We start from the raw sequence: 27,110 nt of genomic DNA on the forward strand, positions 1-27,110 counted from the left end.
ATTCAGTTCTGAACCTGGTCAAGCTCTTCAAAACACACTCATACATAAACTTTTTTTTCAGGAAACTGGCTATATAGTGCGAATAGATTACCTATAGGGAAGAGGTCAGAAGACCAGGTCCAAGGCTGTCACTTTTTACCTTACTAACAAATGAACTTCAGTTTCCCCATTAAAAAAACAAACAAACAAACGTGGACAATAAAAATCACACCTCACACACTTGTAGTAAAGATAAACAGAACAGAAGATATGGAAGTACCTTCCCATGCCATACACGGCATGCTGTACAAATGGAAGACTTGCCATTTTCCCCTGAGCTTTGACTATGCATTGCAAAGATACACTATGTGCAAATTAAATTTCAATACACAAAAAGATATCTGACCAGTAATAATCCTAGAAATTTTACATCTATATGAGCTACCATAATCCATACAAACAATGCTTCTTTTTGTTAACCATCTAGTTAAAGATCAAATGAGAATTATTTACTTTAAAGTTTAATTTAATTTAATTTAATCTTAAAAGAACTTGTCTGTAATAGGCTAAATATTATCAGACTTAGGGAAAACAGTACACGATGACCCCTTTTACAAAAACCAGAGACAAAATGTTTATCCCCCTACCAACTGTTTGTTAAAAGAAACAGTAGAAGGAACCATTTCATTACTGAGATTTATTCTAAAATAAAAGCACAGATACTGAGTCCCACCCCATCTCTCTGCACATGCAGCAAGGGACAAAGTACTCTAAATAGGAGTAAAGACTATTCTCATACACTTAGGACAAATTAGAAAATCAGGCTGAAAGGGCTTCACATGGTCCACATTTTTAAAGCTCAGGATATTCACCATGTGCTGATATATGCAACAGCAAAATCAGTGAAGGCATTGATATCACTGGTCTGTTTTGAAGAAAGATAGCTTTAAAACAGTATTAACAAGAAGAAATAGAACACTCTTGTTTTTAAAGCCTCAAAGATCTCATAGAAAGTAAGACATTATCTGGTAAAAACTATTCTGAAGATCCCAAGCTTTGTCATCACATGTAACTCATAGAACAAATAGTCATAAACAGCTGTGCCTAACCTAACCCTTAAGCAGAGAGCTCTGTGGTAGCAAATAACAATATCAGACTTCAGTATCAGCAACAATTGAATACAGTTACACTAAGTGAGTAAGTTTTTCCCAATTTCAGGCAATCAGCAGATTGAGATTTTCATAACTCTGTACCATCATTTAAGGATTAAAAGAAAGTTTCAACTACAGAATGCTATACTCTTTAAAGAAACTATTATAATTACTGAATTGTATCATTTACATAAAACTTATTCTTCAAAACCATTTTTAGCCAATAATTTCTTACAAATTGGTGACATTGGAAAATGCAATGAAAATCTAGAAACAGAAATTAGCAATGAAACTACATAAGAACTTAAAAGACTGGATGCAAATTACAGGGACATTTAAGTTGTGATAATATAACTTTAAAAGCTAATCCGAAAACAAATGATAAACTAATTTTTGTATAAAATGACTGTACCTTTCTCAAACTCTCCCTAATAGGATAAGAGGAAAAAGTTGTCAAATTATTTGAAGATGTACTTAAAATTTCATTAGGATAACTGATAAAAAATCCCACTCACCACATTAAATGATAGTTCTATTCCCACAAAAAGATAAATATGTGTTAAAATTCTAACATAATTTTTAATACATCACCTTCAGGGCCCTAACTAACCCTTATTCAGAGAGCATATTTGGGTTTAATTATTATTTTTATTGGCACCCCAAAGTGCCTCTACTCTCTCTTCAATGCAATTTTAAAAAAACTATAACAAGACAAATAAACACAAAAACAGTGAGAAGTGGGTGTTTAAAAGTTGAAGCCAGTCAGGAAGTAGAACAGAAGAGCTGAAAAAAGCACCCCAGAGAAATGCATTGTCCACTGAAGGTAACACAGTCCATATTAGATCCTGGTGTATCCTCTCTAGTGAGTTATTCTACTTTGCTTCTAAGATAACCACCAACCAATATTACTTCAATAAAAGTCTCCCCAAATGTTCACATGTAAAAACAGTTCTGCAGGCCGTTGCTTTTACAGCAACAAAAGCAGACATACTACTTCAATGGTGAGTCAGTGAGCAAATGGTAGTATTTTTTTTTCAATTGTCAAATTGCAATAAATTCAACAAAAGAAGACAGTTAAACTTTCTGGACGACCTTGTGTTTTCATTTAGCTCAGAGAAATACACAGCAGTAAAATCAGAGAGGGTGCCATTACACGGGCAAATCTTTCTGAGTCATTTATGAACTCCTTTGTAGGGGGTTTGACTGAATTTGTCAGAGGAGAGCTTCCTCCACAAAAGCAGGAACCCTTCCACTCTTCAAAAAGACAACAGGGGCACCTGGGTGGCTCAGACGGGTAAGCGTCCAACTCCTGATCTCAGCTGAGGTCTTGATCTCAGGGTTGTGAGTTCTAGCCCTGCACTCCATGCTCAGCATGGAGCCTACTTAAAAAAAAAAAAAAGACAACATAATACAAAATCAACAAAACCTGCTTTGTATATAAAAATCAGTATTTTAGACAAACGTTTATCTTCTAAGGAAGGAAATTCCTTTCCCAGAGGCAAATACAGGTTGAAGGAAGAATAAAAAAGAAGGGAAATTACTGAGCATGGCTTGGAGGCCTCAACCTATCACATTTCTTCCCACATACCACCATCCCAAATTGCCAAAGCTCTTCAGGACACCACGTCTCTGCATGCGCTATTCCCCCCTCTCACCATTCTCGAAATACCTATTCATATTTTAAGTCTTATTCCTGGTTCCCCCCCAGCAGAGTTAATTTTCTAGACTCCTAATCTTTTTTTATTTCCTTTTTTTTTTTAAGATTTTATGTATTCATTTGTCAGCGCGCGCGAGAGCAGCAGGCAGAGGGAGAGGCAGGCTTTCCGCTGAGCAGGGAGCCTGATGCGGGGCTCGATACCAGGACCCTGGGATCATGACCTGAGCCGAAGGCAAACGCTTAAGGACTGAGCCACCCAGGCACCCCGACTCCTAATCCTTTTAGTTGACATATTTATTATAACTTATATGTCTATGTGCCTACCTCATTAGCAGAGGAGCTATTTGGGGGCAAAATCTAAACTCATACATTGCTGGTAGAAATGTAAATTGGTCCAACCACTATGGAAAGCAATATGAAGATTCCTCAAAAAACTAAAAATAGATCTACCATACAATCCAGCAATTCCACTTCTGGCATACACCCAAAGGAAATGAAGGATTTTGACCAGAAATACGTACTCTCATGTTTACTGCAACATTATTCACAATAGCCAAGATATGGAAACCACTCGAATGAATGGATAAAAAAGATGTGGTACATATACACAATGGAATATTATTCAGTATGAGAAAGGAGAATATCCTTCCATTTGCAACAACATGAATGGACCTTAAACAATTATGCTAAGCAAGATAATTCAGACAGAGAAAGACTATATGATATCATTTATATGTGGAATCCAAATAAAAATAAGTTAAACCTGTAAAAAGAGAATAAAATGGTGACTGCCAGGAAATGGTGGGGAGAGATAAGATTAAAGGTGTTTAACAGTACAAATTTGTAATGAGTAGTAAACTAGCCACAGAGATCTAATACACAGTATAATAAAAACAGACAACAATATACTATAATTATGTAATGTGATAAATACTGTTACATTAGGGATCATAATATATAAGGGTATCAAAGTAAAATGTTGTACAATTTAAACTTATACAATGTTACACATCAAATTTATGCAAATAAAAATAAAAACTTCTCATAAAAATAGCCAAAAGAAGAATTTGGAAAATTGTTCCTTATAGTGTTCCTTGTCCTCTCAGAAAGTGGAGTGACACATGTCTCTAGCTTCAATCATTTCCTAGGAAAACTCATTTGTCCATAAAACTTTTCTAGTGTGCTGAACACAGCTGTCAAAGAAGAAATGGTAACATATTCAGGTAAATTGTTCTTGGAAATTTTTGAATGACCTAAAATTTACTGAAAACAAACAAACAAACAGAAATGATTACTTTTCTTACAAAAACACCTTGAATTTTTTAAAATAATTAACATTTAAGGAAAGAGTAACTCCATTCCTATTTTCCTATACAGATAAAACAGAAATTTAAATTCTTTAATTTCTTTTGAAAAATTGTAACAGGCACTTATAATAGTTCATTCCTTTTTCTAAAATTCTTAAAACAAAATCCATTTTGAATAGCATCTTCACACTCTGTACAAATATACAAATTAAAGTGTCAATCACCTTATTTTTGACATATGACTAAATTCCACAGCTGTGCAACCTATATGCCCATCAGTCATCTGCAAACGCAGCATTCTTGGGGCGGCCTGAGATTCTTCGTTGTCCTTTGGTGCAGCAACATTGCGAACTTTTTGAATTTGCAAAACACATGGACCTTCAAGCTGTCAAAACACAAAGGAATAGATATCACTTTCTAGCCATGGCTTTGTTTTTAATTTATTCTGTTTCTCTCGTCCTTAATGGTCATACTTCATGATTTATAATAATTTCAATGAAATAAGGTCAAAAGTGAAATTACATAACACACATCAGGGTTTGGGGGGATTGAAAGATAAAACTTCAAAAGGGTCTTCTGAATTCATTAATTCTGAATGCATTTTCAGAAAGTAATGAGAAAACTTGAGGAAAACAAAGTTGTATTTCTGGATTAAAGGTGTATTAATAGATGTTTTTAGTATTATGTGCTCTAAATTATTCACATGCACCCCTCCCCATCTTCTCCCATGGAATTAAGGGACATGGAATTAAAGAATTTAGTAATTTTTTAAGGGACATCAACTTTACAGCACCAGTTGGAAGGAGTGTTTACTGTTTAAAAACATCAGGTTTAAAGTACACCCTCTTCTGTCATTAATGAAGAATACAATACTCCAAAATTTAAACCATATAAAGTTCAAAAAGTGTGAGCTGTATTTAATTTATTTTCACATTATCTTTTTAAGTAAATTTAAATCTAATGCTGTATTACATGCCTGGCACTAAAGAGAAGAAATGCTCTCTCTGGCCACATTTCAATCAAAGCCAAAAATAAAACTGATGGACTAAACAGCTCTTAAAAATTTTATATAATAAAATGCCCAGGATATAATTGGGAAATGTTGGCAAAATCTGTTTACATGGCTGAAAAATAACTTTGTCACAAAGTCATATTTTCCACATTATAAAATATTATACCTTTCAGTAGTATCATACCTCCAAAGGGAAAAAAAAGGCTACTTTTTTGTTACATGGTATTAAGTAAAATCTTTCTGTGCATATTAATGTAATTTATATTTTCAGCAAAGAAAAATGTGAAATGATTGACAAACATTTATACTTAATTTCTTGAGTAAGCATGTCCCAAGTTAACAAATTTCTACTTCATATTTACCAGTATTTTGCCTATAGAGGAATAATTTTGTTATAAATTTAGTCCTAAAGAATATAATTAGAAAAAAGAGACTAAAATTTCATCTAATTTTCAGTTATTAAAAAAAAAAAATTCCAAGTTAAAACAAGTCCAAAATCTTTTTTTTTTTTTAAGATTTTATTTATTTATTTGACAGAGAAAGACACACTGAGAGAGGGAACACAAGCAGGGGGAATGGGAGAGGGAGAAGCAGGCTTCCTGCTGAGCAGGGAGTCCGATGTGGGGCTCGATCCCAGAACCCTGAGATCATGACCTGAGCCGAAGGCAGACGCTTAACGACTGAGCCACCCAGGCACCCCAAAACAAGTCCAAAATCTTTAACAAGTACAGATAAACTGTGAATTCAGGATGAACCTTTCCTATTGCTTTGTTAATGCCATTAAAATAAGGACATTTAAATGAAACCACTGGCAGGTTATAGTTATTATAATGTTTATCATTCTCTTTATTTTACTACTCCTAATAGTTTTAGCTTAGACACCGATGAATATACAGCTTGTGCTGTCCAATATGGCCCACCACCCATATGCAACTACTTAAATTTATATTTAAATTAATTAAAATTAAATGAAATTTAAAATTCGACTCGTGAGTAACATTAGCTATATTTCAAATGTTCTGTATCTGGAAAACACAGATATAAACTGTCTACCTCACTACAAAAAGTTCTATTAGACCATCAGTGATCTAATCTATGTGTTCCAAAGTGAGACTCACGCATCCTAGGGAGAGCACATCCATCGAATCGTGACAGGAAAACTTTTGCTTCTGTTTAATTCTTACTAAGAAAAAAAATTAAACTTTCCTAGTATTTCTTATCCAGCATGACAAGGGCACCCTAACTCGGTCATATGAAATACAGATCACAATGTATCTTTATGGAATCAGGAGTTCTACATCCCATGAGGGTTGACAGGACACCTTTGCTGGTTTTGTTTGCTTTCAATGTGTTGTAATAAACTGCCTTTTATTTGTGTGCAGTTCAGTGGATATACAGATTATATTACCTAGTTTTAACCATTAATGATAACAAAATAGACAAGTATAAACCTACGTTAAGATTCTACCAAAGAGGGCGCCTGAGTGGCTCAGTTGGTTAAGCGACTGCCTTCGGCTCAGGTCATGATCCTGGAGTCCCGGGATCAAGTCCCGCATCGGGCTCCCTGCTCAGCAGGGAGTCTGCTTCTCCCTCTGACCCTCCTCCCTCTCATGCTCTCTGTCTCTCATTCTCTCTGTCTCAAATAAATAAATAAAATCTTTAAAAAAAAAAAAAAAAAAAAGATTCTACCAAAGAGGGCGCCTGGGTGGCTCAGTTGGTTAAGTGACTGCCTTCGGCTCAGGTCATGATCCTGGAGTCCCTGGATCAAGTCCCACATCGGGCTCCCTGCTCGGCGGGGAGTCTGCTTCTCCCTCTGACCCTCCCCGCTCTCATGTGCTCTCTCTCTCTCAAATATATAAAAAATCTTAAAAAAAAAAAAAGATTCTACCAAAGAAACATAAATAGAAGATAATGTCAATGACACACAGGGTTCATCTACATCCTAGTTGACCATGCGTACAAAACGCTGGGGAATGCTAGGAAATAAGACCTGTCCCTGGCTCCTAATATTTCCTAGCAAGCAACAAGTTTACTTATTTAATTACTCCCTCCTGGCCTCTCTAGTCCTTTTAGTGGATTGAATAGTGACCCCTCCAAAAGATACATCTACCTGGAACCTGTAAAGTAACCTTATTTGGGAAAAAGGGCTTAGCATACATAACTGAGGTCAGGATCTAAAGATGAGATCATCCTGAATTAGGATGGGCTGGAAATCCCATGATGAGTGTCCTAACAAGATAAGGGGACATAAACACACAGTATAAATACACACAGAAAGATGCAGGCTATAAAAGCCATGTGGAGATGGAGGCAAAAATTGGAGTTTCACAGGTACAAGGCAAGGAATGTCAAAGACTGCCCACAGCTACCAGAAGTTAGGAAAGAGTCATGAAACAGATTTTCCCTCAAGCCTCCAAAAGGAACCAAACCTGCTAACACATTGATTTTAGACTTCTGGCCTACAGGACTGTGAGAGAATAAATTTCTGTGTTTCATGCCACCAAGTTTGTGGTAATTTGTTGCAGGAACCTTAGGAAACTAATATACCTGCTCATGGAATGACTTATCTGGTTGGGAAGAATACACTGTATATACTGGGTTCATTCTCCCCCTTCTTTTTCTTGAGATCTAGCTAGGGACTCTGAGGTGGGAGGTATTGACTCAGGCTCTTCACTGGATTGACACTACCATGAAGGAGTGTGTTAAGTCTGCCTGGTTTGTGGCTCAGTGGGTCCATAAACCACATCTTTCAAAGTAATTCTCATCAATAATAAAGTTGACATTTTGGCCCATATCTCCCATGCTTTACTTCTCAATTGATTCAAAAGCAAAGTGGAAAAGGAGGCACTATTTATTAGACTTTTCTTAGAAGAGTTTACAATCTCTTCATAGTCACTTCTCAATGTGAATCATCAAGCCTTAATATTAGTGATTCCACAATTCAGAAATGTTCTATAAGTAAGCCAACAGATATAATGAATGTTTTCATTATTATGTTTACAAAATTCAGTTTATTATACTCTGTAGTAAACAAAATACATAAGTATAGGACCTAAATAAAACACAAATAGTAGAATAAAGTGCTATAGTTCTAACATTATAAATCCTAACTCTAAACCCTGAATCTAAAATCATCTAAAGGTGGGGCACCTGGGTGACTCAGTCAGTTGAGCATCCAACTCTCGATTTTGGTTCAGATCAGGATCTCAGGGTCATGAGATCAAGCCCAGCTTTGGGCTCCACGCTCAGTGGGGAATCTGCTTTCCCCTCTCCCTCTGCCTCCCAACCCCCCACTCGTGCTCTCTCTTTTTCTCTCTCTCTAAAATAAATAAATAAATCTTAATAAAATCATCTAAAGGCATCCACACTACTGAATGAATATTAACCTCAAAATCTGTGCCCAACTAGTGTCAAGGGCAATCCCAAAGTAAAATAAGATATAAATTTTAAATGAAAATTAAAAAAAAAAAGATTAATCTTTACCCAAGATTTCTTCTTCTTTTTTGGGGGGGAGGGGCAGAGAGAGAGAGAGAGAATCTTAAGCAGGCTCCATGCCCAGCATGGAGCCCAACGTGGGGCTTGATCTCATGACCCCGAGATCATGACCTGAGACAAAATCAAGAGTTGCATGCTTAACTGACTGAGCCACCCGGGCGTCCCACCCATTTCTTTAACGTCTGATTTTCTCTTTTGCATGAGTAATAAGGAACAAGTAAAAGAAATTACTGTAAAAAGTTTAAATAAGTAAGAAGAATTCATCATTGTCTCTCCAGGTAAAGATTTCTCATCATAATAAATGATATAAAATATCTGCCAGAAATATTATCTGAGGCCAAAAAAATTCACCCAGGCTTCATTCCTTCCTCTCCTTAGAAAGATGGACACCTCTGTCATCTGAACTCCTAACCAATCATATAAACTGATATGCAATACCAGATATAAATGGCTCTATTAGTTTATTACTTTATTGATCATATTAAATAGCATTCCTGTTTATTAGTGAGACTCACCAAAGGCTGGATGACATGGAACCAGTTACCTACAGGCTGATCACACCTGGACAACAGATTTTTCTTTAGGACTCTAGAAACAATCCAAATTTAGACAGTCTATGATACTATGAAATATCTGCTAGCCATTTCTTTTTATAATCTTATCAATTTCCTTGAGAAATAAATTTCCTCCATCAATACCTAACAACATAAGCACCAGATTCTCCATCAAACCTAAACATAGGGCCTATGAGTATATTAATTATGGAGGATCTATGAGTATGATTAAGTTCTGATCAAATTTCCAATATTACTGCAAAGTGGGTTAAAATGAACAGACTAAAAAGTTTCATCCTCCACAGTCCTTTTAAGTACTTAAAATCATAATTCATTTCATTCTCTATCACTACTTTCAAAGCATTTCCAGTGGTGGCTTCAGTGAGATTTCCTAGGGTTCATTTTTTCATTCACTTATGTCTAGAGAAGTGTTTGACTAGACCATTCACATCTCCACCTTAGGATCTAAGCAACTGGACAAATGATTCCAGAAAGCTGCCTTGGAAGAAGAAAAAGTTGTTCCGCTATGGCTACTTTAAAAGCCTGAAGGACAAGCTTTAAAAATCATTTATGATGCTCTCTTTTTTAACCTACTTCTTTGCCCTGTCAAAACAACTCTTAATATCATTTTAACAAAATTTTATTTTAATAAACATGAGGATAGGGCAGGAAAAGACCACAGGGGAAAAAAGTATGATTTGTCACACCCTGTACTATTTTAAGGATAATATCAGACTCAAGAAAACTAGAATGAAAGACAACTATCTACACACTGTTAGAAATTTCAGAACATTCCCCACATTATCCATTCAGGCATCTATGGTAAATCTCAGTTTGGTGGACATTTTCCTCCAGAGAAGACCTATGTGTGCTTCTGGCAATAACAACCCTGAAAATGAGAGAGCCTCAACTTTGGGCTAGTGGAAAGGCAGCAAAACTAACCTTAGCCAAAACCTCAGCTCACTCAGCTCACCCCCATGAGCTCCATGTACCCCTTCTAGAAGAAAGCACAGATGATTCAGGTGCCCAGGATTCCCATATAGAAAGAGCAAGAAACATGAAATCACAAGAAAATATCAAGAGACTCATAAGGAAACAAGCCACAAAGCAGGAGAATCATAAAATAAATAAATAAAAAATTAAAAAAGTTAAGTCTCTAAGACCTGGAGAATTTGGAATTATCAAAAATAGACTATAAAATAATAAGCCTGGTCTAGAGAGTTTACATAGAATTGTGAACATAATAAGTAGGGAACAAATACTCTTCTCAAGCAAACATGCAACATGTACAAATACATATCAAGCTATAATGTAAGCCTCTATGAAATTTCAAATACAGCTCTCATTCTGTCCAAATTCTCTGATCACAATATAACTAAATGAGAAATCTGTAACAAAAAGAAAGAAAAGGATATTATTTTATGATTAAAACAGGCAACAAATACAACTTAATATAAACTGTAAAGTGTTTAGAACTGAATGATGATGAAAACGTGTAAAACCTTTGGGATAGTTAAACAGCAGGGGGAGGAAATTAATAGCTTATATTAGAAAAGAGAGAAAAAAACTAATGAGCTAAACTAACAAATTATGAAAAGAACAACAGACTGAGCTCAAATAAGGTAGAAGAAAGAAGATAAGAAAGAGAAGTTAATGAAATAGCAAACAAAATTCAAGCTTAGCAGACTAGTGCTGGTTCCTTGCAAAAACTAATGAAACTGATACTGAACAGGACTGATCAAGAAGCAGAGAGTAATGATGCCAATCAGTGATTCAAGAGATAATATTAATAAAAACATCAACACACTTTCATCAGCAGTGGAAAAATAAAAGAGAACTAAGCAGGGCTGTCTAAATGTCCATCAACTGGTGAATGAAAAGAAAAAAGTGATATATCCATACAATGGAATACTACTCAGCAATAAATAGAAACAAACTACTGACACATTAACTTCAAAAACATTACACTAAGTTAAAGAAGCCAGGTACAAGAGAGAATATATGGTGTGATTCCACTCATGTGAAATGTCAACAAAAGGCAAATTTATAAAGAAAACATAAAAGAATATACAGATATAATATTAAGAATAATAAGTACAAGTTAGCAGAATTTAAGATCAATATACAATTATCAGAGAGAAAAACTAGTAATTTTTTAAAAACACCATTTACAGCAACAAAAATAAAATACTCCAGGAATAAAGCTTACAAAAGATACAAGACCTATATACCTTTAACAAATTATAAAACTATGGAAAAACTAAATAAATGAAGAGATACATCTAGGAGTGTGCTAGAGGCAGCTCATACTGGTTCACAAGAGCCTATAATGCACATTTCTTCCCAATTCCGGCATCAGTGATTTCATAGTGTAGCTTATAGTCAGCCATGGTAGTAATACTTTTGCTACAAAAAGTAGCAGATGCTACGTATATATGAGGGCTTTTTTCCTTCTCTTCACAGAGGCAGCTTATAAGCATTTCACTGATAATATGATATCATAATGATATCAACTGTCTTTAAGCTGATCTGCAAATTCAGTGCAATTTCAATCAAAACTCCAACATATTTTAAGAAACTTGATCATTTGATTCTAAAATTTATACGGGTGTGGGGGTGGGCGAGGAAGAGAATAGCCTAAGGAAGAATAACATATTTTACAACCACAAGATTAGAAAAATTTGATCATTTCAAGTGCCACAAATGATATAGATTAATGGTATTTCGCATATACTACTGAAGGTAATATAAATTTGGTACAACTACGTTAAAAAATAATTTGGCATAATCTTATAAAGTTGAACACTGGCTTAGCTCTAAGCACATAATAATTCAATCCCTGGTTATGTTCCCCAGAGAAACTCTTACATACATGCATCAAGAAAAATACACAAATTTGTTCCTAGAAGTAGTGCATCTATTGTTAAAAACAAAAGAAAAAGCACTTAAATATCCATCAACAAGAGAATGAATAAGTAAACTGAGGTATAGTTACACAGTTTAGTATTATATAAAAGAGAAAATGAATGAATAATAGGTATATGCCACATGGATACCTACTAGACATAGAGCACTGAATGATAAAAGCAAATTACAGCAGACAACATATTAACATTTCATAAACCTTAAAAACAAAAATACATATTGTTTAGGAATAATTGCATATGTAACTACATTATTTTTAAAAGTAAAGTTAAACTCAAAATTCACAGCAATCAGTTCTTGGTGTGGGAGGGAGGAAGAGCTAGGACACGTAGGTAGGCAGAGTGGTACTGTAATGTTCTAGTTCTTATATCAGGCTGAGACTTCACACTTGCTCACTTCATTATTAAGCCTAAAACATATGTTTGTATATATTAAACATTACATTAAAATAGTTCAAATAATTTACATGATATTCTGAAATTAAGACATTGGATAGTTCACAGAAATGTCAGGAGAATTAAAGAACTAGGTCTGCTGCCTACACAGAAAAAACACTCATAATCAAACCACAGAACTGGTTTAGTGGCCGTGGTGTGTTGGTAAAACAGTCCTCAGATGGGGAGGGGAGAGAAGAAGCCTTAATATTTGTAACATTTGCCAACTTCCATGGCTGATTTCAACTACCAACAAGATGTTACTGAACTCTAAACTAGGAAGACATGCTGACAAGCGGCGTTCGTGAGCTGTAACAAGCTGGACCAGCACACTGCAAGCGTCTAGCTGTACACCTTGTTCTATCAGTCTCACTGGCCCTCGACACTTATCCGGTACTGCTGCAGCTATTACCCTAGAAACTCAATCTTGCTATAGCTTCTACCACTAGCAGAGAGCATTCACTACAGTTCCTGCTTATTTGAGTGATTAGCCCAAGTCCACAGCAGCTACAGCTGACTAGCAGAGCTGAGCTACAAATGCAAGGCATAGCTGCAAAGGAGGCTGGGGAAAATGTGTTCTGGCATTTTCTTCTCCACCACCACGACTTGAAAGATGGGACATTCTCACACACACAGGAAGAGAACTCAGGTTCTAGGAATCACAAACGTCTACTATACTTATCTTCTGTGTATTGTTATCAGTCAAGATTTTGTCATGCTCTGTTTTTTTATAGTTTGTACCATAAAGTACGTTTTTAATTTTTTGTAATTTTCCAAATAGAAATAATGCTGCTGCTGCTGGCAGAGGATAATGTACTCTGCTAGTAAGAGGCAGAATTAGGATTCAGATCCAGATCTGACATATACCGAAGTCTGTTGTCTTTCTATTACACATTCTAAAACTATGACAACATTTGTTACATAGCAAAAGCAGATATAGGCATAAAGGGCAATGGAAATATTGATGCTTAAAAATTAATTCTGCTCAAAAGGGGTCAAGAAAATTAGGAGAGAAGTGGAATATGAGTGGAGATTTGCAGAATAAATAGCGTTTGCCTGGCAGCAAAGACAGATTTTAAGAAAGTTATAGTTCCTTCATCTCAGCAGTAAAAAAAAAAAGAGGGCAGTAATCATTTCTATTTTCAGTGTTTTTCCTGAAGACCACAAAGATAATGCATATAAACTGCTTAAAATCGGATCTAGCAGAGTAGATTTTCAATAAAAAAAAGGAGAAGGAAAAGAAAAAGAAGAGTTTGCTGGAAATCAGGGTTCTCCTAGATAAGTTAGAAACTTGCACCAAAAAAAGATCAAGATGAAAGCAAGTCAAATGCACTGGGGATGCTGAAAAAAACAGCTTTGCAAAGGTAGTCCCTCATCCCTATCTCAAATTTTCAAGTGATATTCACATATAGCGAGAGTATAAATGTAAAAAAAAACCTTACAAACAATAGTAAAAAGAAACCTTCTGAATCATAAATATGGTAGTACCTTTATTAGACCTAAAAGTTTCTACTCCTCAGAAATTTTAAAAAACAGGGTATTATAAAAGCCTATTAAGTGAGAAATAGACATAATCTTGAATATGTTCTCCCAAATATGAGATGCCCTGTGAAAAGCATCAAATTGTACATCAAAGTATAGCACAGAACACAGTTTCTCTTATTCAATCGTTCAGAGCAATTACAGCAAATGAAATATGAGGAAAACACTGTGGGACCCCCAGTCAAAATTAACCCTTCTACTAGTGTATCACTTGCCTATTTCCACACCTCTATCCTTCATCTTTTTAGTTTCTTTTTCCTCTGGGAGAATTAAAAAAAAAAAAAAAAGTAAGGTGAACAGTTTGTTTTTCAATTATCAGAAGAGTGTCTACTATATATTGTTTTGTGCATTTTTTAAAAAAGATTTTTTATTTTTTATTTGACAGAGAGAGAGAGAGAGGGAGAGCACAAGCAGGGGGAGGGGCAGCGGGAGAAGCAGGCTCCCCGCTCAGCAGGGAGCCCGATGTGGGGCTTGATCCCAGGACCCCGAGATCATGACCTGAGCCGAAGGCAGACGCTTAACCGTCTGAGCCACCCAGGCACCCCTGTGCAGTTATTTTTAAACTCCACAGAAGTTCTATTAATATTTGCCAATAAACACTTGTAAATAAAGCATAGTAAAATCAATATTTCAGAGTAATCCATTGTTCTGAAAAATAAGAGTGCATGTTTAATTTTAATAACTCACCAGAAGGAACACTGACAAATTGTATTATTTACCACAGAATAAATTAACATACATAAAACATAATATAATTTTATTTAAATTAAAACTTAAAACTTTTTTCAATTATTTTTCTTTTCAAAAACATCTAATTTTCTAGACTGATGGTGAAAGGGCATTCACTTTGAATTTTAAGGCAGTGAAGCCATCTTGTGGTTGATGTCGGTACTGCTAAAGTTTTGAGCATTCCCATTTGTAAAATTAGGTCTTTAATCACAGTTTGACGTTTAAAAAGGCATATACAACTTGTCATTTTTAAAACTCAGAAGAAAAAATAAATACAGACCTGAAAGCCTTTCCTTTTTAGGGTTCCACAGTAATGCATAAGGTCATCACATAGTTGGACTGGTAACAAAGTATTTTTACATTAACCTATATTTTGTAATTCTATATTTTGGTTCAGAGGCTTAAGCTATGAAAATGACTACTGAAAAATATTAAACTTTAAAAAGAATATGAAAAATACTGAACAGCTTTTTAGAAAGAATAGTTTTACTTCTTTTTTGTCATGACTTTGTTCTATGATTTTTAGCTTATAAGCCACGGTTCCAAGACCCTGTAATATCTAAGAAATGCAAAAAAGCCTGCCCTAAAACACTCAGAAAAGAAGTTGCAAAAGATGGTTTCCCCACCATACCTTCCTCCACTCTCACAATCTTTATGGCTTAAACCTCAAACATAAACTGCCTATGGGAAGACCTGGCTTAGTCTTGGAAGCCTGGAGAAAACAGTCATCTTCCCCCTCAGCATTTTTTTTTTAAAGTATGCTGGGAGTGGGGGCTGAGACCCTGAGACCAACACCTGAGCTGAGATCAAGAGTCAGACACTCAACTGACACCCAGGCACCCCATTCCCTTTCAGCACTTTTAAAATTTGTCTGAAACCTTGGCATTAAGATCATGGGCAACCTTAGGGAGAAAATATAGGAATTGCAAACTAACGTTAAGAGAATGGAAGGGAAGAGAAAGGAACCTGAACAAAACTACTATATTAATTAATGATTAAGTTCCTTGCATTTTTTGCCATTCTACTTTCTCCCAAATTAACAGTGGTAACTAAAAGCAATTATTAAGACTTCAGTCTCAAACTCCAGATGACAGTACTTTCTGAAGGCCCCAGATTTGTCTTAGAACAAAAAAGATGTAAATTCAATGTATCCAGGATTAACTGTCTTCTAACTACAGGCCTACAATCTTTCTTACCTGATCACAGATCAACTGGCTCTCCATTCTTCCTTTCCACTCTCAAATTCCCAAATGCTAAAAATGGTATTATCCAAGACTTAGTAAATATAATAACAATACACACCATGTGAGCATTTACTTTTGGCCTCTTTTGGGAGAAGTTTGAAGACTCCTCTCTATACTCCTTTAATCTACCTCCAATGAGGATTACTGCTTTGATGTTAGTCACTTTCCTGTAAAGAACAGTTGCACTCATCAGACCTATCCAAGACTGCTGCCTAATCTGGGGTTCCATAATCCAGAAACTTGCTAAGTATGCTTCCCAGACCACCAGAATCAACATCCCATGGAAACTTGTCCAAAATACAGATTCTTGGGCTCTATCCTAGTTCAATGGAATCAGAAACTGGGGAGTCAGGGATTGAGGGCAAGGAGCTGGCCATCTGTGTTTTACCCAAGCTTCATGGTGATTCTGGTGCACCATGAAGTCTGAGAACTATACCACAACCAAAAAAAGAGATGTACAGAAACTGGAGAGAACTCTGAGAACAATGAAGTTGAATGAAAAGTTTGAGACAGAATAAACAAAGGACTCAAGATAACTAGCTTTAGCAAAAAGAAACCTGTGGCAATGACATTTACACGTCCTCAAGTATATGAAGAATTATTCCCAAGGAAAAGTAAGCAGATGTTCTCCATTTCCCCTGAGGGAAGATCAAGAAGACATTATGAACTTTAAGTTGTAACATAAGAAATTTAGGTTAAAATGTAATTAAAGTTTGCTGACACAGAGTGTTGTTAAATATTAAAATGAATTGCTGAGGAGTATACAGAACCTCTTCTCTGAGTATCTGTCTCAAAAACAAGAGTAGATTAGAAATTCTCTTACGGTTCTTTCCAGGAAAATGATTACCATCATTTACATAAACGGGTTAATATTTAGAAAATGTGAGAAACGTTGTTACATTATAGATCTTTTATAATTATCTAAAATTTAAAATATCTGATAGCTATTTTAAATACCAAAGTGTTAAAATGGTAAGAGTATTTATCCAAACACAAAACATACACACTGAAAGTATTTATTTAAATTATAGATAATGGTATTCTTTAATAGTTCAAAAAGTGACCAGTACCACATAAAATTCTTGGCTGAGATAATTCATATGTATTTTAAAATAAAAAGAAGTTGAATATAAATTTAAAAAAAAGTAAAAGATTGAGTAGTTGATATCTAAAAATTGTATCCCTGGATTTAAAAAGATCACTGAAAAAAATTCATAACATAAATATATATATATATTTGAAATTATCTAATATATATGACATACATAATATATCATATTATATATATATTATGCACTAATAGATATATGTGATTCAAAAATGAAAGCAATAACCAAATGCACAGCTTTGACAAATTGCTCCTAATATCTTCTCACAATCTTATAATTTTATACAAATAAGTTCATTAAATAAACATGGAAATAGGTAACTAAAATTAAAAATACAAAAAGGTCCTTGTCCTGTATTCCAGCAATATCTGGTAAGTCTCACATGTAATTGTGCCATAATTATAATTCCTGAAACCGAAGTTTTTTTTTAATGTTGAAAAGTCACCAAAAGTTTAAAAGTTCAAGTCAATAATTTTCCATTTGTATAGAAAGTCACTATAAGGATAACTCTATGACCTATTCACTTCTAAAGTATTTTGCAGTTGCAGTCTTTATTGACAAATAATAATTCCAGTAATTTAGTAAATGTTCATATTTATTGTAGTTAGCATAATTTAGGAAGTTAATGTTTTTCTTTACCTTTTCTACCTTTCCACCATTGATGTCACTGGGGAGGAATTTCTTGCCAATTGTTCTTAAGTCTGTCTAAAATAAAAATATTATTATTAAAATATAATTATAGAGAAGAGTAAATCTAAATCTAATCTCACTCATAAACAAAAGATGAAATTACTTAAGGCCCGTAGAATAAAATTTAAATCAGTATCTTTTAGCTGATTATGAGATCTATACATATAATCGATCTTTTCAAATTACATAGTCCCATACATATTTTGTTTAAAGTACACTGGTAAGTTGAATAGTAATGTTTAAGGCCTTAATTCTGGTTATATTCCTTTCAATAACTTAACTACTAAATCTTCTCTATTAAGACCTAATACTTGATTTTATATAAACTGTAGTCTTACTAAAAAAATTAATGCCCTAATCCCAAACCAAGTGACTACTTTTAGTACATAAACAGAATGAATATATTTTTGATAACTGAATCCTACACAACATTCATATGAAGAGTCTTGAAAACACATTATTCTATTGGCTGTGATACCCATAACAAAGTTATATAACATACAAATATCCTAGGGAACAATACCACTGCAACAGCAAGAATAAGGAAGACTTCATTGTAGTAAAAATCTGTATCATTTGCTTAAACAAATTACAGAAATCAAAGTTAGTGAACAAATGACTAACTATATGAAAGTGCAGAAGTACATATTTCTCGGCAAACCAAAGCAAAACATAAAAAGGAAAACATAAGAACTAACAGAAACAAAGTTGTAGCATTTCTGATTTAAAAACAAAACTTGAACTATACAATTTACAAAAAAGCAGAACTTTGAAGGATACTGTCCTCTTTAAGAAGTACAAACTAAAGGAACAATAAGAAATTTGCTCAGAGGAAAATCAATATTCATGAAGAAGGCCTAATTATTTAAGTTAAGAAATTATATTGATGACTGAGAGTGTGAGGTTAGATAAATTTATATTGTTCTGTTCTTCCTTAAAATATAACAACAGCTCTTCATCTCCTTAAAAGCAAAATAAAATAGAGTGCATTTAATCACAAAAACTGTAAGACAGAACTTCATGTTAGACTTAAGGGGAAAACACTAGATGATTAAAATAACTGTGACACGGGGCGCCTGGGTGGCTCAGTTGGTTAAGCAACTGCCGTCGGCTCAGGTCATGATCCTGGAGTCCTGGGATCGATCCCACATGGGGCTCCCTGCTCAGTGGGGGGTCTGCTTCTCCCTCTGACCCTCTTCCCTCTCGTGCTCTCTCTCATTCTCTCTCTCAAAAAAAAAAATCTTTAAAAAAAATAAAATAAAATAACTGTGACATAAAATGAAGACATGGAGAGAAGTAGGATAGTCTTCTTTCATCACCTACAATAAAAGAATGTCCGCTTATTTGAAATACCAGTATGTGGTCAGCTTAAGAAATGAGCATATAAATTATACAATCCCCACAGATCTTTCCAGACTTTTATTACCATAATTCATATTTTATTTCTCAATGTAATGCTAGGGTCACTCCTAAGCTAAAACCCACCAAGTGGAACTGCCAGGCACACTAAGCCCCAAATCCAAAACACTTGTGTAATAATGGGTTAGCTTTATTGTCTTTGCAGCCTCCATCCAATCACAGAGTAAAAGAATTAACAAAGCTTATATATATGTATATATATGTATATATACATATATATAAAATTATACTTTGAGTTGCATGCCTTTTCACTTTGAAAATACTGAGTAACAGGTGGGAAAAAAAATATTTTCTTATATTAACCTTCCATATATTAGGGTTGCTTTATTCCTAATGTTAATACACATTAAGTACTTGGTACAATGAATTGCAAAGAGTAAGCACTTAATGAATGTTAAATTTATGTACATTTTGTTATCATCTGAACATGAATAATCATCAAGTCAGTAATACAACTCACAGTTAATAAAAATATAGGCATTATTTTGAAATAACTCAGAGGCTGAATATTTAAATATGTATGCTAAACAGAATATATACAAATTTTATGATATACCACAGTCCCTCATTTCTGGTTTTTAGCAATAATTATGAAATTTAATTTAAACTAAAATGAGGCACCAATATAAAGTAGAAATAAGCACTATACTAAAATCCTAAACTCTGAGTCATTACAAACTGTAATTAACTAATAGGACCATGGGCACTGCCACAAATTCTCTAAATCCAGCTAATTTATTCCTCTATAAAATGGAAAAAAATATCACCAAGCCTATCTCATAAAGTTGTTATCAGGCTAAAGGAAGACAATATATTCAAAGTTTACATAACTTTCAAAGTGCTAAGCACAATATAATGAATATAATTTCATTATTCTTTTAACAAGATGAAAATGACCTACCAAATCTTTAAACATCTTAAAATCAAAATCAATTTGTAAGTACTGCAAAGACAATTTTATGATTCAGATGCCATTATATCAGGATCACTAGTAAAACTGGGTCCAAAAATACATTTATATTGGACATAAAAAATTATGCAGGAGAAATTCTTAATTTATAAATACACATGCACGTGTGCACACATACAAAAGATCCCTATTTATTCAAGTAAGTTCAATGGAATATCTACTTGGCAAATCATTTTATATTATACAGAATCTTAAAAGAAATTTTTAAAAATCTGTTTTTAAATTTTTACTAATGCATAGTATTCAGTAATTTAAGACCGAGCTATCACTTAATTTACTTCTGAATAATTCAGGTATTTGAGCCCAAAACTATATGCTGGATTTTAATGTCATTTCTTAATACTCTTACTTCCCATTCTATAGAGTAAAAAATTAAGAAACCTCCTTTTCAACATAAAAATCTATACAGAAACGAATTACACAGCAGCTCTTAGGCTGCTCCTTTTAGAAGGTTGGCCCTAGGCCGGCATGTGGGAACTTTGTACTTGAACCATTTCCTAACTGAAAATGTGGTTCACTGCCTAGACTATTTGTATAAACAGTGTGATTTATGGTGAACACCTGATTTTTGGGGGGGAGGAGTCTCAGAACTGTTTCCCTTAGGCAGAGAGTACCCTCATAAGCAGACCAATAAATGCCTTGGGTGCTAGTCTCTATGGACTTCCCTGGGCAGGAACACTGTACAGTTAGCCTTGCTTTTCAAAAGTTCACATTAGGCCACTTTATTTTTACAAAAGATCTACATGAGTTTTTGCTAACTGAAAGAAATTCGAAGATTTTCATTTTACAGGTAAAGAAGAAAAGCAAAAATAGTGTTCAGTGATTGTGTTACAGTGAGCCTTTATAGAAACAGAATGTACCCCAAACAGCGAGAGGGGCACTGCTAAGCTTCTTCCCCAGGAACTACACTCAGCATCTCAGCATCCAGCTACAATAGCTTTGAACTGTGTTGTAAGCATCTGTGCTTTCTCTTGATTTATTTTGTGCATCTTTTAGCAAGATATGCCCTAAGGTATCAGAAAAACCTGAGAGGTTACTTTTTGGGTCTGGGAATGCTCTAAAATCTTTCCATATAAATTAATGGTAATTACTTCTTCATTTTACACCATTTTGGCTTACAAAAGGTTTTGCAGGCATGCCCTTTTTTTTTTTTTTTTTAATTTTATTGAGAGAGAGAGAGCACACACATGAACTAGAGGGGTAGAAGGAGAAGGAGAAAGAGAATCTTAGGCAGGCTCCACGCCCAGCACCAAAATCAAGAGTCAGATGCTCAACTGAATGAGCCACTCAGGTGCCCCAGGAATGCTCTACTTTTGGATAGCGGGGAAAACCTGTACATATATTACAGCATTTTCACTGCTAGATAAAGGAACAAGCTCAGTGTGTCCTGCACAGGAGGAGGGGGACATAAGAAAGCTCATGCATGGATTATTCTCCCAATAAATAATAAGTTATATATAATAAGAATCAATAATGCAAGTCTTTTTCAACTAGTAACTAATAGCCCCTAATCTTTCAAAAGTTGAAAAAAAATTCAACAGAAATACTACAAATGCCTGACTTTATTTAAAGGTGATAAGCTTGAAAAGTAAATTAGCTGTCTGGTCTAGAGTTCATCCTAATTAAAAGTATTTCTTTTTCCTATTGTATGGCATGATATCTTGGATTGGAGTATTCAACTATATTATTTCAGAGAAAATTATAAAGACAAATTAATTCATAAAATAATGGTCATCATGTACCTCTTACGTACATAGGACAAATAGTTCATCTTGATTTATTTTAAGTTTCACAGCCAATTATAGATAGCTCATTGCTATTTACCTAAGTATATAAATAAGAAAAAGAAGAGCAGAAATCTCTTCCTCATCATCTTTTTTAATTAATAGAGTTTTTTCAACATTTTTTGAAAGTAGAATTCACTTATTAGGGTGCAAGTCAAAAAAAATTAAAGTGTATAGGGAATATTTCCATTTGTAGACATAGACAACATGCATAATTTCTAAAGCTTACTTTAAAAAATTTTATAGTCTTTTATTAAAAACCTGCATTCTTAGTTGAGAAACAAAAAATGATCTTGTTAGTTTTATTGAATAAAATTCAAAGAAGCTGAAAAAAATGACAGAATCAAAACATAAATTTTACCTGTTTAAGTCCATTTAACTGTATATAAATTAAAGTAATGTAAAAAGAAAAAGTTATATACAGTTATATATTTATTTATATTTTAAATGTTCTTATCAGTTGCTGCCATTTCTGTTTCACGTTATACCTGTGTTGCAGTGATATGGTGGATCTGTCATTCTCTTATGAATAAGAGAATAAGTAATTCTCTTATGAATTTTGTTGACTACCTATCATAATGTATAAATTTGATTTAATAGATTAAATTATAAATTTAATAGATTGTTATTATAAAGATAATACGAAAATACTCCCAAAGGGGTAACTGCAAGGTTGAAAAAAGGATATTCATTTACTTACACCTAAATTTCAAACAATTTCTATAACTCTTCAATAAAATCCAAAAGCCAATCCCAATTATGGAAAAGATACGCTACAGAGATAGGTGGAAGGAGAGAGATCGGAAAGAAATATATACACAACATAACTGTAATTATGGATAGCCTTAATTTTCTTATTTTACTTTTGTTTTCTGAGGTGTTCTACAATATACATTACTTTTATCAACAGGAAAAGTTATGCTGAAACAAAAAATACGACTGTCAAAAAGCTATAACCTAGCTAGAGTTCCTATGTTAATGAAATGATTTGTTTTAATAAATATGATCAGTATTTTCTGCTATTAAATATCTACTGTAAATGTTCTAAAATTCTGTAACTGATCACTGGGGAGAAATGGGAATTCTAGTTGCGTTTTTTCCCTTTTTATTGGATTCTGTATAACAGATCTTATAAGAAACATATATTTCTAAAAATTGGGCTGATAGATTACCAAATTCAACAAACATCACTGCAACTTAAAATACACAGTAAAAACAAAAGATGTCCTCCATATTACTTATCTTAAATTCCAGTTTATTCTATAAGACATTTTGAAAGCTTCTAGATTTAAAATGTTTGTAAGTTAATAAACAAAACCTACATTGAGAGCAATCAGGATGATGTCATTTACATTGACTTTGTCAGGAGAACTTGTGCAAGCTTCAATGCCTTCATCTGAAAGATACCTGTTAAAATAAAATAAATGGCTTAATATTTTCTAAATTCAAAATTAACCAAATTATATTCTTAAGTCAACATGCAATTGTGTTCTGTACCATAAAAAGCTTCTACTATAAATACCAGGGAAAGAGCTCTGGATATTCCGTTTATTTACCGTATCTGATAGAACAGAATGGGCAATGCGTATTTTCCCTCTTTTGTATCCTTAAAGGGATGTTGTGTCCGTAAAATTATCCATATGCTTTCTGAGAAAAGCTATTTAAATATCAAAATATTTCTTAATGAATGTATGAGCTACTCTTACTATTATGCAAATATAATATCTGACTTAAATATTTAATACAGAAGTTCTTAGAGATTTGAGATGTGCTATAAAAATAGAACTAAAAATAGCATAGATTTAAACTTAATCCCTGACAATTTCCTCTGTCTGCTACTTTCTCATATTATCTTCTCAAGTTCCCTTTCTTGGACATAACATTCCTGAGAATGCTTTAGTAAATATTATTGACTTAAAGTGGCACAAAGATAGGCAACTTTTTAGCTAATACCTTTTACTTTTCCTGTTCTCTTCTCAGTTTTTTTACTCATTGTCTTATTGCCTTTTGATCTTTTATCCAGTCTAAACCAACCACACATCTGTTGTAGACAATAATTAATTCAAGAGTAAAAAGATTATTGAATCCAGGGAAAGAATCATTCCTACCCATTCATTCATACCCAATTCAGGCATTCTAAAATTCTTCTGATAAATTCTAGAATTCAGGTATCATCCCCCCATAAGTCCACCTGTACAAATGCCCATTAACAGCTCACATCTTTTACTTTTTTTAAAGACTTTATTTTTAAGTAATCTCTACACCCAACGTGGGGCTCAAACTCATGACCCGGAGATCAAGAGTCGCACACCCTACTGACTGAGTCAGCCGGGCGCCCCCCCATCTCACATAATTTATAATCAGTATCAACTCCTTTAACCAAAGGCTGGTGCCAGCATTGCCACTGCAGACATCCTCCCACTGAGAAGATACAGGAGTGTCAGGCTGACAGAACTCATTCAAGCTCATCCCTGATGGCCAGCAATTCCACCATCAATCCCCAACATCAGACTGACTCATCCTAAGACACTTGTCAGTGTAAACTCTACCTGGAGACAGCAACCAAAGAGCATGTGCCTTTAAGAAACATAGATTGAATAATTTCTCAAAAATGAAGGAGCAAATGAAAAGAAATGTAAACTGAAGAATGCAAAAGAACAAGAGGAGATTAAAGTTGATAAGCCTAAGAACAAGACCAAGGAGATAAAAGTATACATATCAAAACAAGAATGTATTAAAAAAATTATATAGTATTGAGTTTAAGACCCTGGCAGTGCTAAACTACAATGATGAAAAAAGGCAAATAGTTAACTGGGTTACAGAGAAAAAACAGAAGTGTTAAGTATGTACATGAGTAGGATGAATGGAGGGGAGGCAGTAATAACAGTACATAAGTGACCAGGGAATACAAATGTCTATAGTCAGCATAGATGGTTAAAACACTGCTTTAATTCAAAATGGCTGTTAATTTCCTTATTATGTTGTTAAATTTCATTGGTCCTAGCCACTGACTATATATCATTAATCATCTTACAAATTCAGTTTTAGAAATATTAAGTCCCTATTTGTGTGAAAAGTATTACGTGATTCAGTAATGAGATTAGTAAAATGATGAAAATTAAACACCTGCCTTCAAGGAGTTCACTGCCTCCCAAACAGCACAACACAATAAATATATAAACATGAAAGGCCAAAATATTTATAAATGAAACATTACAGGGGCTCAAAGTGACTAGGGGATGGGAAAGGGTGCACAAAAGGGAACAGTATGAGCAACAACATAAAAGCAAGAAGGGTAAAGCACTTCTAGAGGTAATAACCTGGAATATTCTGGCTGGAAAATGGGGAAGAAATGATCGATGAGTATAGGTTGAGATGGATTATAGAAAGCAACAGTACACAAAGATATGGGTGATATCTTAAATGCTGATTGAGTAATTACAAAAACACAACTTTCAAAATTCCTACATAATGTGGAAATAGTATGCAATGATGAATAAAATACTTTGTTTTTCTAGAAAGGCACGTCTTTAGAATTTAAAAGATCATAGGAAGAGAGATGATCTGGAATAAATCTTTAAAATAATCAAAATTTACCTCTTCAGTTCTACAGATGAGGAAAAGAAGGCCCAAAGATGTTAAGAGAACTTCCCCAAAACAGAAACTTAAGTGACACAAAGTTTAAACAAGAATGCCTCCTGACTCCCAGTTCATCAGTCTTTTCATTACAACATACAATTTTTATTTATCAACTACAATTGTTATGTTAGAAATACTATCTTCTCACAAACATAAACCAGTATCTGTACAAATCAATTTCCTGATCCACTAGACAATTTTAACAACACACGCAAAAAGGGACAACTAGGTAAACTCCATCAGTGAGCTCCACAATATATTAAAGAAGAATATATCTAGGGGCGCCTGGATGTCACAGTTGATTAAGCTTCTGACTCTTGGTTTCAGCTCAGGTCTCATGGTTGTTAGATGGAGCCCCACATCTGGCTCCATGCTCAGCACAGAGTCTGCTTAAGATACTCTCCCTCTTCCTCTGCCCCTTGCCCAGAGTGCTCTCTCTCTCTCTCTCTCTCAAATAAATAAATCTTAAAACAAAACAAAACAAACAAACATGTCTAGTTTCATAGTAAAAGATCAGAGTACTAATACTAATAATTAGAGATTCAAAAATTGTAAAAACAGTAAAAATACCTATCCCTACCTAATTTAAAAGGGAAACGCTAACAAAAATTGTAAAGGCAGAAGCCATAAAGAGGTGGAAATTTGACTTCATATATGTGTAAGTCAAATATCATGTGATTTCTTTCAAATAATGCCTGTAAAATGCCTCCTGAATATAACAAATTCTAAAACGTGGCTCAATCGCAATTTCCACATCTTACAAGTCTCCCTTACTCACCCTTCATATTTTGAAAAATCAAAGGATTTGAGGAACAGGAGACCCATTCACAGCTCTCCGCAGTGACACCTTGGTAATCCTTCTATAAATACTGTACCATTTTCACTGAAGGACTGAATCTAAATTAACCAGAACTTGGGACTTACAAGTTCATCTTGTTTTTGTAAACATTTAAAACTCCAACACTGTCAATGAATAAAACAAATAAAAAGTAATAAATAATAAAGGTCAAATTCCCCAACTGGCTTCAAGATGCATCACAGTCATGCAGTAACTGAAAGAACAAAACACAAAATTCAGCAGCCTTAATGAGGGAAATTTTGGGAAAGAAAGGAATTGAAAAATTGGACCAAGTATGCCAGATCTGATCCCTGTACACATCTGCACGACAGACCTGGAGGGAAGAGAATTATAATCAGTTCCCACGTACCATCTCTGAGCATGTAAAACCCAAAGGCATATAGACTTATGAAAGAAGAAGTTAAAGAAGAAACAAACCCCAGAGAGGCTCATGTTGACCAGAACAGCAAAAGCACACATTCTTCCATTCTAGTGATTTTGGAACAGTAATGTTATAAAATCACTCATTACTATTCTGTACTAAAAATTCATTGAAATACATTTTATTGACAAGCAAGGCACTAAAGGGCTAAATTTCTTCATGACACAGAACAGATGAACATTTCTCACTA

General features: G+C 34.1%; 1 protein-coding gene across 9 annotated transcripts in view; it reads right to left on the reverse strand.

The window, feature by feature from the left end:
- TDRD3 (tudor domain containing 3) overlaps window positions 1–27,110 on the reverse strand; it is a 157,897-nt gene that overhangs the window by 80,256 nt on the left and 50,531 nt on the right. For 4 of the 9 annotated variants that reach the window (XR_010409977.1, XM_045869550.3, XM_054506357.2 and 1 more), the window contains exons 2-4: window positions 23,324–23,408; window positions 17,778–17,843; window positions 4,319–4,479 (exon numbers count right to left, since the gene is read on the reverse strand). Coding sequence is in view for 8 of the 9 variants with exons in the window: in XM_045869550.3 (XP_045725506.1) it covers window positions 4,319–4,479; window positions 17,778–17,843; window positions 23,324–23,408 (312 nt within the window). In the remaining variant the exon portion in view is untranslated. Of the gene's footprint in view, window positions 1–4,318; window positions 4,480–9,116; window positions 9,206–17,777; window positions 17,844–23,323; window positions 23,409–27,110 lie in introns of those variants that run through there. The other 5 variants (XM_064586020.1, XM_064586019.1, XM_064586017.1 and 2 more) reach the window with 3 other exon arrangements.

The sequence above is a fragment of the Mirounga angustirostris genome, unplaced genomic scaffold (genome assembly GCF_029215605.1).
Source record: "Mirounga angustirostris isolate CCGP_5_RB_7025 unplaced genomic scaffold, mMirAng1.0.hap1 SCAF_3, whole genome shotgun sequence".
Classification (NCBI taxonomy): domain Eukaryota; kingdom Metazoa; phylum Chordata; class Mammalia; order Carnivora; family Phocidae; genus Mirounga; species Mirounga angustirostris.